The sequence below is a fragment of the Rhinolophus ferrumequinum genome, chromosome 3 (assembly GCF_004115265.2).
Source record: "Rhinolophus ferrumequinum isolate MPI-CBG mRhiFer1 chromosome 3, mRhiFer1_v1.p, whole genome shotgun sequence".
NCBI classification, from domain to species: domain Eukaryota; kingdom Metazoa; phylum Chordata; class Mammalia; order Chiroptera; family Rhinolophidae; genus Rhinolophus; species Rhinolophus ferrumequinum.
The window spans coordinates 89,897,546-89,910,570 of NC_046286.1; the positions used below are offsets into that span (position 1 = coordinate 89,897,546).

Consider the following 13,025-nt stretch of genomic DNA (forward strand, 5'->3'; position numbering starts at 1 on the left):
TAACCTTTTCAAAACAGTATAAAGTGTGATGTTTATAAAAAGTCTGATTTATGCCTCTTAAAATGTGTTTAATTGGCAATAAGCCTTTTTCAAGATACAGAAATTATAGTCCCTTTCTTTAGAAATTGAAACACCTACTTGAGGAGCAAAGGATCTCTGAGTGAGAGGCGTGCCCCACACAGGTCCTCCTCTTTTCATTCGGGGTGGGGTGGCAGAAGCGCCCAGGTGGATTGTCTGCTTCCGATCTACACAGGGAGACATGACCTGCCCATATGCACACAGCTTATACCAACACTCTCATAGGTATAGAAGCTAGTAACGGCCAAAGTAACTCATGCCAGCCACATTTAATAATCTAGTCTTTCAATAGAATAAACATGAAAAACTAAGAATTACCAGTTATTTTAAAACTAACATGACAAAAGAGAAATATAAAATGAATAAAGAACAACTCATCCAGGAGAAAACAAGGTAATTCTATAAGACATGAGAATTTTTAAATAATTCGCCACAGTGACCTATGAAGGATTAAAGAATATGTCCATTCATAAACTAAAGCAAACTAATATGCAAAAAGGGAATAACAGAATAAGTCAGAATCCATGAAACTTAAGAATACAATTATCAAAATTAAGAAAAAAAATTAGTTGAGTTGGGGGGAAAAAATTGAAGTGACCACAAAATGTAAAAAAATAAAACCAGGTGAAAAATATTTTTTAAAAGTCTAGAATACGATATAAATCCATGAAATCCAACAACCATCTAAGGAATGTCTCTTTTGACAGAACAAAGACAATAGTGGGGAAGAAATAATCAAATAATAGAAGAAAAGCCCTACAGCCTAAGACATGACTTTTCAGATAAAAGGGTTCAGCACATGTGATTCAGGATAAGTGAAAAATCACCCGTAAACACATTCTAATTAAGTGTGAGAACATGTCAAGGGGTGCTCCTTCTCATTCTTTTCTCTGGATCCTCCCAATTGTGGTATTTTCACTTCTTCTCTTCTATATTGCACTCAACTGCTAAGTGAGCTCATCTGGACTCATCAGTTTGAATGTCATCTATTTTATATCTCCATTTCCAAACTCTCCCCAAAACTTCACATATTAAATGGATTGCCTTTCTGCAATCTAACATACTTTTCAATTGTAATAATGTCTAAAACATAATTTTTATCTCAACCCCTATTCCAAATTGCTCATCTCCTAGTCTTCTCCATCGCAGTAAATGGCAACATCATTAATCCAGTTGCTCAGGCCATAAAATCATGAGTCACACTTAACCAATCTGTTCCTCATGCTTTGTTCCTATCCATCTGCAAGACCAGCATCTAGCATGAATTCGTAAGGAAGGTGTGTCCAGGAAGAATACTGATCCCTAACGCTATGGTGACGATGGCCTTCTCTCTGGCCTTCTCTCTCCCTCTCCTACCTATCACAACCCTATTACTATTAATTCTCTCTCATTCAAAACAATACCAGTTTTAAAAACATGAGAATGCATCTCTTTGTTTATGGTGCAAACACTGCATGTTCTACAGTAAACAGCATATACATACTATTGCATATGTTGGATATTGGTTTGAAATTGGAAATCATCAAAGTATGAAAGACTTATTTATATTTACTAAATTAAATGTAAATTCCATAAACCTTGAAAATGTAAAAATAATGAAAAAAAACAGGAGTTAATAGGTAGAAGTAGATATGGAGGACAATATAGGGGCAATAAATCTCTGATCTTATGCAGCAGGGAATCAGGAGGCACTGTCAAAAATGTATGCGTCAAGAAATAGAATTTTTATTAAGTTAAATAACAAAAACATTTTAATGAGCCTGTCACGGATTGGGAGTGGGAAGAGAGGACAAGTACAAGTGAACTGAATTTCTCATCTCATAGATGGGAATCAATAGCTATTTTTAAATTCATACATTAACAAAGTATATGCATATTATTTAAGACTTGGATTTAACCTCCAGAAAAACTAACCATAAATGTTTAAGCAGAGTTAGGTGTGATGAGTGGGAATAAAGGCAAGTATAGTGAGCCTTCCTTTACATTTAGCTTCCTCTTGGGTTTAAATTTTTAATAGGGCATATACTGCTTGAACAGTAATTAAATAAACATAAATAAAAATTAATATAATAATAAGTAATAGAGCACATGGTGACATCCAATCTAGTTTTATGTCTAGATTTTTCCCCATGTTTATTTGAATAAGATTTTATAAGGAGATACCCATTTTTGTTTTACTGTTGGTCAGTAGCATAAAAGATATAAATACTGATACAGGATATTTTCATCCAGTTTTTATTTTTAATCCACTAAATACAAAGATTGGTTAACTACTGTCCAGTCAAATTACGTTGATGCCAGGGTACGCATTTAATCAAAGAATTCTATAAAAAGGGTGCTTCACATATAGCACCAGAAAAGCTCCCACACTAATTCACGGTAATTTATCTCCTCAAAGAACTGAAGACCTAGACACCCCTCTGACGGGAGACACTGCAGCTGTGAACACACTAAATACTTCCATTGTCCTAATGCTACCTCTTGTACTATTTCTATGCTTGTAAACACGGCACTATTTTTACCTTGAATAATGCATGGCTTGGTGGCCTGCAATATTAAAATAGAAGTCTGTTGTGTGCTTCATCTCATTGGTGTGCCCCGTGGCCTCGATCCAGTGTCCTATTGGGAGACAATAAACACCATCCACCAAGTTGTTTTCATTGTAAGTACAACAACGGTCGTGGTGAGGCCCATTGCCTACAAGAAGAAATGACAAACAGAGCAATTAAATCAAGGTTTTGTTTAAACAGCCACAAAGTAGCTGACACAAAATTAATAATAAGATGAAAAATATAAAGCTGCTTAATCTACACATTTCAGTATAAATAAACAGACGAGAGTGAAAGGGAAAACAGTATAAATCTGTAAAAAAGTTAGTTATGAATGTCGTAGAGTTGTGTGTTCCCTTTGAGTACTTTTGGAAATACCCACGTACTCAAAGGGAACACAGAAGTGTATTCATTCTTTCAATTCTTTCAGAATTTTGTGGTACTTCTCAGTGCCTTAAGAGCCTCTTGAGAATTATTTTGCAGCCCAATAAGCTACTGAAAAGAGGTCTTAAAGCCATTAATGTTCCTGTATTACATACTTTTAATTTTCTCATACGCAAATTCACGACTAAAATCAGTAATAAAGCGTTTTAGTATCACTTTAAACAATAAATTTAAAAAATAAATACATTAATAAATAACAAATGATCACATCCAATCTAGTTTACATGTAAATCAGTGGTTAGTACTGCTTTCAGATTGGGAAACTAGGTATCACAGAGATTAACTAGCTTGCCCAGGGTCACAGAGCTTGTAAATGCAGAGCTAGCCGCCCACCTTTCAGACACCTGCTACCTTCATTCTGTTTTCTGCCTATTTCACAAGCACTGCACAGACCATCCTCTTTCCAGGGAGTACAGCAAAAGAGGCAGAGATGGAAGAATATGTCTCTGAAAACATCTAGCTGCCCAGTACCAACTACAATAGTAAATAGATCCTTTACTTCTATGAAAATTATAAATCGTCATTATTTTTATTAGACCTTATGTCACCACCCCATTTTCAAATTATTCCTTTCCTTAAATTACCTAATTTCCATAATTTGTCATTAATAAAAAACCTATAAGCAAAATAAAAATAGGAATAAGTCACATTTGTTATTAATATAAAATTTCGACTCACTTGTTCCTTGCTCTGTATTACTAAATATTTAATCTAACGTTATTTGGCATAAAAATCTCCAAAAAAAAAAAAAATCCTTAAATAATTGGGCAATTCTTTAAGGATGTAATTCCTTTCATCAAATATAAGGTATAGGAGGCTTCCTTAATAAATCACCACTGATATTCCTAGATCAGACTCCTCTTTTTCTCTTGATAACTATAAGGCGTTACACCAACTGCTCTATTAACATTGATATTTAATAGATGAAAACTAAACTATACTAGCAATCCCACTTCTACAAATATATCTAACACAAATATTAAGAGGAAAGAAAGATACTTTCAGAGATGTGTGTGTGGCAATACTACTTTAATAGTAAATACTGTAAACTACATAAGTTCATCTATATATTCTTTTACCAATATGGGAGTGTCAACTATATGACAGGCACTTTACTAAGTCATGTTAAGGATTTAGGTATTTACCATGGGAGCAATAAAAAGATTGCAATATTTTAAGCAGGCAGGTAACATGACCATATTTGTATTTTGAAAAGATCTCTCTGATTACAGAGTAAAAAATTAATTCAAGCACAATTAGATTAGAAGCAGAAAGTCCATTTAAGAAACCACTGCATTAGTCCAGGTAGGAGATGATGAAAGCCCGAAGACAGAAACGGAAAGAAATGGGCAGATTCAGGAGGCAAAAGTCACATGACTTGTTGATTCATTAGATATGAGAGGTGAAAGAAAAAGGAAATCAATAAGCTTCTAGCAAACATAACTCAATATATAGTGGTTCCATTCACTGAGATGCAAAATCTAGAAAAGGTTGGAATGGATCATCAGTCTGGCTTGACATGCTGGGTTTGGATGTCTGGATATCCAAAAAGGGATGTCAAATAGAAAGTTGGAGTTATTGGTTTGACACTCAGACCAGAGATCTAAAGTAGGAAAATAAATTTATGAGTCATCTGAGTGTAAATGGCAATTGAAACAAGGATATAGATGAGTCCCAAAGAAAAACAATATTGATTGAGAAGAAAATAATTCTAGAACTAAGTGTGAAAGCACTCAAACATTTAACAGCTGGATAAAGATGGATGAGCTTACAAAGGATGCACAGAAAAAGAAGACTGGAGAGGAAAACTAGGAGTAAACGGGGCAGAGGGGTATGATTAAAAGTGTAAACACACTGACAGCTGGATGGATTGATGCATGTCTGGCTGTAAAGAGCAGTTACATCTGGAGAATGGAAATGGGGTGGGGGTACTATTTTACTCTAAACTCTTCTGAATTCATTGGATTTGTTACAAAAAGCAGGTATGACATTTTTAGCTTAATAAAACAATAATATCGATGGCTCCCACTGTTTAAAACAACAGACTTATAACAAATTAAGTGATAAAACAAATACATATAATTATTGACGATTTCAAATATACATAAATTATAATATTCAAGACAAATTATTTATGTAACATCAACTTCCTAAGAATTCTTCACTCCTAGAATTATTTTCTCTAATTACTCATTTTTACACATACATGTTTTAGGTAACTTTTAAAGGAGTCTTTCATATATAGTAATCTGGGTTATGCAAATTCTTTGCTAATAAGTGTCTTTAGAGGGTTGGTCATTGTCTTTTGACTTTAGTTTAAAGAAAACAGCAAAAATGAACAATAAAACAAGTCTTATTTTTAAGGACTTTTGTATCTGGGACTACGGAGTAAGTGTACTTTTCCCTATCCCTCCCACAATGCACCACTAAAAACAGTGGACATTACATATAAACACAAGCACAAGAAGAGTACAAAAGGCCAGGAGAAGAAGGCAGCCCATCCGGGGACACGAGGACTAAGGAACTCCACAGTAGTGAGCTCCCTGAGTTGTTTGTTTGTGTGTTTTGCCTTGTGTGTCCCAGACTTGGATCTGAAGAAGCTAGCAACCCAGTACTATCAATGAGAAGAGACAAAACAAAACCCAACAGTCAGCTCTTTCTAGCCAAAGATAAAGAAAAGGGGCCGCGTAGCAAAGCAGAAAGCTTTTAGACAATGACTGCTCTACCCCAGCCCAACACCACTGAAGAAATCTGTGGCCCCACACAAGCAAAAGGCAAGTGGAGAACTTAGACTTCCACCCTCCTCAGGCTGGGGTGTCAAAGAATGCAAGGCTTTTAGCACCCCCCTTGGCAGTACCAGTGGAGGCCAGGTAGGGAGGTGGACTTCTGCCTCCACAGAGCAGTAACAAGGTGCCCACCCCTTCCTACAGATATGGGATCCCTCCCACCACCCCTGTCAGTGGAAGCCATGTGGGAAGAGAGAACAAGGCACATTTATCTGTCTCAGCCATGGAGGCATCGGTGGAGGCCTAGTGGAGAGCTGGAACTCCCACCCCACTCAGTAGGAATGAGTCCAATCACACCTCAGTTGTCAGTGGAGACTAGGTGGGGAACCTGGGTAATGAGGTGACCCCCTGACTTTCCTGCTGGTGCAGTGTTAGAGGAATCCAGTTAAAACAGAAGGAGTAAATAGGATCCAGAGTCTCATTATACAACACTCAAAATGCCCAGGTTTCATTAGAAAGAATCACAAAGATCTCAAACTGAATGCAAAAAAATTTAACTTAGGTAAGTTAAAATCAAGTGAGTAAATGTGAAGGAACAAAAGGCCTGCTTTCTGGAACTCCAATTAAGGCCAGAGAAATAAGAAACCTCAGAATGTAAAAAATCAGAACTAATGCATTAATTTAAAGAGTTCTATAGGTTTGAAAGTTCAGGTTAAAATGAATTTATTTTTTTATAAAGTCATAAGTTTTGAAATTATATTGGACAAGCAGTATCTATTGGATAGTGTAATATTGTAAAAATACAATATTTAAAATACTTAGAATTCCAATGATTCATATGTTATTTTACTTGACTCTATCCTCTTTGGAGTTTAATTACTGAACAGTTTTTATTGCTAGCGTATGAACATAAATTCTGAACCTAACACACTAATCTCTAATTTTAGCCAGTAATTCACCCAAATTGGATCTCTCTCATGCTCCATGTTACTACCTCAGAAGCTATTGGTGCATAAAGTTGTACCAACATGGTATAATCATTACCAACTCTTTGGCATTTAGATATACTGTTCTAAAGGCAAAAACAAAACAAAACACACAAAAAAAGTATTTTTGTTCAACCAACTGCGTCTTTGAGAAGGAGGACCCTGTCCAGGTTGAGTATTGTGATAAATTGCAATGTGCAAAGGTAGAAAACAGCTGAGTTTGGGGGTCGTGATGGAGACAGCTAAACTATCCTGCATCACAGAATTGTACATAGGACATGTGGATACAATCAAAGAAGGAGAGAATGGGGAAAAGAGTGTGAAGACCGAGGAGATGGAAAAGTGAAGTGGAGAAAGAGGAGAAAGATCCATCTGGCCAACTGCGACGGTAAAGTGGATAAGCAAGCATCCAGGTCATGAGACCACCAAAGAGCAGGTGACGGCAAGCATTTTAATATTTAATTTGAAGCTGTTTGCCCTTCTGTAATATTCCTCTCTTATCCACCTCCCCAACCTTCAATGTCACCTACTATACTCACCCACAAATTTCTTGTGTGGAGAGAGAGAAGACAGTCTGGTCTGCTAATGAAAGTATCTTTAAAAACTGAATTTCTGGCCTCAGTTGACTTGATGTAGAACAGAGCGACATAAGCAGGGCCACACGAAGGTGCATGTGCTGAGCAGAGCAGAAGCGGAAAGACAAAGTCAAAGCTACCCATGAGGATACATATAAGCCTCCCCTGCTGCAAGCATCTTAGAGAGGGTTCTATCCCCCCAATGTATAGAAACAGGGACTAAAAGTACACACACAAACACACACACACACACACACACACACACACACACATCAGAAGAAGGAAGACCACAGTTAAAATCTAACCTATGCGACATTCACAAGCCTTCAGAATCTGCATACACACAACAGAACAAAATGTTAAGAAAGAAAACAATCAGATCTAATAATAAAATGATAAATAATACAAGGCTCACATAGAACATTTTTATGCATATTTACAAGACTTTTTTCAAATCTCATTTGATTAGAAGAATGCACAAATCTTAAATGTAAGTAGACAACACTTCATCCTAATGTCAAAAATAATAAAATCTGGCTAATGAAAATTAGGGAATCAATGACTACCCAGGGGTATGAAAAATGTTCTAAAGTTGACCAAAGCCCAGTTCCTATTATACAATATTTCATTAAAATAAGGGGAAGTTTAGATAGTAAAGAGTGCTATGCCTAGAGTTACAGCTAAAATAACTCCAAATCAAAAGCCAATACAGAACCACCCAACAAATTCAGGAAAGCACTCCAAGGGTTTTGATTAATAATGATGACTACAAAGACAAATAAGTGGCCCACTTAGCAATGATGAAAACAAGAACTAGATTTAGAGACAATGAGGTTACTCTACAATAGATGTGATAGTATTATTTGTCAAGGAGGCTGGACTTTGGAGGGCCAGAAAAGAAAATGTCAAACAAGACAGGTAATTATGATAATGAATCAAACATCTGGCTCAGGTGTGTGTGTGTGTGCGCGCATGTGTGTGTGTGTGCACATGTGTGTGTGTGTATACATATATGTCATACATATGTGTGTATGTGTCTTTCAAGGTCGAAAACTGATTATTATTGATGACTGCTACCTTTATGGCAAACAGTAAGTTGAAACGTGGGGCACATAAGCATCAACCTTTCTGTACATCTGTACAGAATACGTAAACTTGTCAGCTTTTAGTTAAAAATGAGCCACTACAGCCTACACCAATTACAAGATAGAATTATCAGTGGGCTCAAACCTTTGTACATAATGGGTATATGGCGTCATTTAGTCTCATTAATAAGGAGTAAGACCATTCACATATGCTTCAAATTCTATTAAATAATCAACACAAGTCCTCCAGACAGATGTTTAGTAGCCAGGTGTGATGTGTTGGTCCTTTCACAGATGAGCCTGAGGTGTGCAGAAAAGAGGAACAGCAGGAGTTATTAATAAAGCTTAGTCTTGGATTCACTCTCTGCCAGACCTGCAGAGGGGGTCTTTTAGGTGAAACTCGCAAAAGATCCTTGATCAGTTCCAGTTAAGAAGTTTAAGGAGACTTAATTAACACCTGCCAAACCATAGAGAACAGAAAATATTAGAGGGAAAAACTTCCATGATTAGAGAAAGATATGGGTGAAATGGAGGCTTAGATCAAACTACACTGAATAAACATAATAGGGAAAAACTTGTGAGAAAAGCAAAGTCCAACAGCTCTTTTCTTAAAAAATGTACTAATAATTTAATATCTCATTGTTATGAACTAAATTTTGTTCCCCCAAAATTTGTATGTTGAAACTCTAACTCCCAATGTGACTGTATTTGGAGATAGGACTTTCACGTAATTAGGAAATGAGGGTTAAATGAGAGCCTAAGGCTGAGGCGCTGACCCAATAGGACTGGTGTCCTCATAAGAACTGGAAGACACACCAGAGATCTCTCTCTCTCCATGCAGATAGAGAGGAAAGGCCAAGTGAAGACACAGCAAGAAGGCAGCCATCAGCAAGCCAGGAAAAGAGTCCTCACCAGAAACCAAATCTGCTAGCCCCCTGATCTAGGACTTCTGGCTTCTGAAATTGTGAGAAAATAAATTTCTGTCATTTAAGCTACACCGTCTGTGATATTTTGTTATAGCAGCCCAGTCAGACTAATATACTCATATATGTGAAATAGTTTAGAGTTTAATTCAGTCAATAACCAACTGTCATTGAGAGCTTGTTATATATCCAGTCCTGTGGTAGACTGAGGTGGACAAATAAAATTTAAAACATGATCCCCAAAATGAATGGACCATTGTTGATGAGACAAAGGTTACACAAAGCAATTAGTGAATGAAACAAAACTAAATGATGAAAATAATTTTAAACCTATAAGATATTGACACATGAACAGATTATTCAAAGATTGGAAACAGGTTTCATATTCAACACCATTTTTAATGTCTGTGACTGGAATGCTATATTAAGGTGTACCTTAAAGAGCAATGGGCTCACTAGGAAAGAAAACTATGATAGATTTGTGGTGTGTACACAGAGGCAGAAAACTGAAAACATAGATGGTTGTGTCTGTGTGAGCTAGAATTACTGAGACAGGATTTGTGATAGAGGGGATGGGTCTCAAACTGTGACTGACAATGGGATATGCTTTAGATACATAACAAAGAGCACAACAATGTATGAATGGGTATGATTCAAAGCAGGAAACAGATAAGAACAAATCTGCTTATTTCGGTGGGTAGAGTGAAAACAGACACACAGGAGATCCATATAACTTATCAAATTCTAAAGCAAGTACTGCAAAACAACTGGATTTCATAAACTGGAAAAGCAGAGAATTACCACTTCTCTAACTGTTATTTACGTCACAGATTTTTTACATACAGAAGATTTATATTAATTAGCGATTCATGATGATACACACATCTCAAAATGGGAAGCATCTCAAAGATTGATGATTCTCTTTAAAAACATCCCAAACAATGGCAATACCCAGCAATTATGCTTCCATGTAAAATTGAGTACAATAGCTGAGCTCTCCTTCTTATATAATTTTTAGAGAAAATCTAAAACTTAATGAACTTGACTCAAAGCACCAAGACTAATTATTAATAATTCATTCAATGTGATGATAATCTAGAGTGAAGTTAAAGATTTGACCACCTGATTTGAAATGATCAAATCCTTTGGTAGCTAATTACATCATCACTCACGGGATTAAACAAAAAGATCAAGATAATAAAATGCTGCATCTCTGCATAATTAGATTTATTTGCTGGTTACCACATTCACTTTCTATGTCACATGCAATTCATGTGTTCAATAAATTTTATTTAATTGCTCTAATAATTTTAATGTTGATTTTCCTACTGTCACGTAAACATTTTTTATAGTAGTGTCCAGACTTTCATTGTTAAATTGGCAGGTCATTTTTTTCTCTCCACAGTACTCCCAGACTTGACTAGAGATTTCACTGTGTTTCATCACCTGAACACAAATCCAAGACACACTATACAAACTGATAAAGTTTTTATATCAATATTAGACTCACTACAAAAAGCAAATTCCACTAACCAGATTTCACTACTTCCTTTGACATACCTTGAAGCCCACGACAAAAACTCCCATGTCACCTATCTTTGTGTACTTTAAGTCAAATAATGCTGAGGCAGAAGACAATATCTTCCTTAGCAGCCATATCTCAAGAGTGTCCAACAGTCAGATGCAAAGAACACAGAATAAGCAGATTCATCCCAGGAACTCTGAAGAACATTGAAGATTATTTTACATTTAACTCCTAACCCAAGCAGACATACATTTTAGCAGTTGCATAGTAAGTAAATGTTTGGGCATGAACTCTCTCTTCAATTAAGACTTTTTAGAATGTGGACTAAATGGTTTAATCAAATATTCCTCTGAACTGATCTAGTTTGATCCAGTTGTGACATGATATCCATCTATGATGGCTCCATACTTTGGTTTCTTCCATGACAAAAACATTTTATTGACATCACGGAGACACAGCTGATGTGAACATTATATAGGCATTGCTCTAGTGACTGGACAGAAACTAGAAAACGTCCAATTGATTGAGAGAGAGGATAGAGTGGTCAAACATAATTTTTAAAGACTAATTGTTTCTGAAGTTGATAAGCCAGATTGTTTTAAATCCTTTTAATGAGACATTACAGGCTGTAAAAATTAAAGAGAGTCAATTATGGAGATTATCTTAAAAATTTACCATAGCCATAAACTACACAAGTACGAGTGTAAGAAACAGCTGAAAAAGGATTTTGCTTCTCTTTAGGACTATGTCCAGTTGCAAGCAATAGGAAATCTAACAGTGACTTTAAAAATACAGGTGTGTCGGACCGGCCCGTGGTTAGAGCTCCGTGCTCCTAACTCCGAAGGCTGCTGGTTCGATTCCCACATGGGCCAGTGGGCTCTCAACCACAAGGTTGCCAATTCAATTCCCGCAAGGGATGGTGGGCTCCGCCCCCTGCAATTAAGATTGAACAAGGCACCTTGAGCTGAGCTGCCTCCCAGATGGCTCAGTTGTTGGTTGGAGCGTGGGCTCTCAGCCACAAGGTTGCCAGTTTGACTCCTCGAGTCCCGCAAGGGATGGTGAGCAGCGCCCCCTACAACTAAGATTGAACACAGCACCTTAAGCTGAGCTGCCGCTGAGCTCCCAGATGGCTCAGTTGGTTGGAGCGCGTCCTCTCAACCACAAGGTTGCCGGTTCGACTCCCGCAAGGGATGGTGGGCTGCGCCCCCTGCAACTAGCAATGGCAACTAGACGGGGAGCTGAGCTGCACCCTCCACAACTAAGACTGAAAGGACAACAACTTGACTTGGAAAAAAAAGTCCTGGAAGTACACACTGTTCCCCAATAAAGTCCTGTTAAAATACATAAATAAATAAATAAAAATACAGGTGTGTCTCTCACATAAAAAGAGGTGCAAAGCCAGGTAGCCCAGAACTAGTGACACACAAACAAGTGCTTTCGAAGTGTCCGCTTTGCCAATCTTCACACATTGGCTCTGTGGGCATGCAGGTCACCTCACATTCAGAGGGTGACCGCTGGGCATCATGTCTGGACTCCTAGCCACGGAGAAGGGGGAAGTGCCTCAGCTCCTTCTCATGAGACAACGGAAAGCTTTCCTGGGAGCCTCACCCAAATGACTTCTTACCTCTCATTAGCCAGAACTAGGGGACACAGCCATCCTTAGAGCAACTGCCAGCCAAGAAGTAAGACTACCATACTTGTTAAAGGTGGATAAGGATTCATCCACCTCTACCAAAATAAGTCAGGATTCTGTTAGCCAAGGAAAGTGGAGAGAACAAATGTTAATTAGGCCACAGATGGTGACTGTGATGGGTTGAAACACATCATCTTTCTCCAGCAAATCATTGTGGAAGATAAACACATTTCTTTAGTTTTCACATGTCTCTACCTGATTTCATTCAAAAGTACCCAATGCATTACATTAACTGTAAATTATTTTTATATAAATCAACAGCAAAACTAAAAGCATTTTAACGTACTTTAAAAACTTGAAAATTGCCAGAAAGAAAGACAGACAGACGATAGATGAGAGAGAGAGGTAGGAGAAGGAAGGAGGGAGGGAGGGAGGCGGAGAGTGAGAGAGAGAGAGAGAGAGAGAGAGAGAGAGAAACAGGCTATTTGTCTACTGCTTGAT

General features: G+C 37.2%; 1 protein-coding gene across 5 annotated transcripts in view; it reads right to left on the minus strand.

The window, feature by feature from the left end:
• EPM2A (EPM2A glucan phosphatase, laforin) overlaps positions 1-13,025 on the minus strand; it is a 124,014-nt gene that overhangs the window by 43,993 nt on the left and 66,996 nt on the right. For 4 of the 5 annotated variants that reach the window (XM_033096005.1, XM_033095978.1, XM_033095997.1 and 1 more), the window contains one exon: positions 2,601-2,775. In XM_033096005.1, the coding sequence (XP_032951896.1) occupies positions 2,601-2,662 (62 nt within the window). In that variant the 5' untranslated portion in view covers positions 2,663-2,775. Of the gene's footprint in view, positions 1-2,600; positions 2,776-10,926; positions 11,055-13,025 lie in introns of those variants that run through there. The other variant, XM_033095989.1, reaches the window with a different exon arrangement.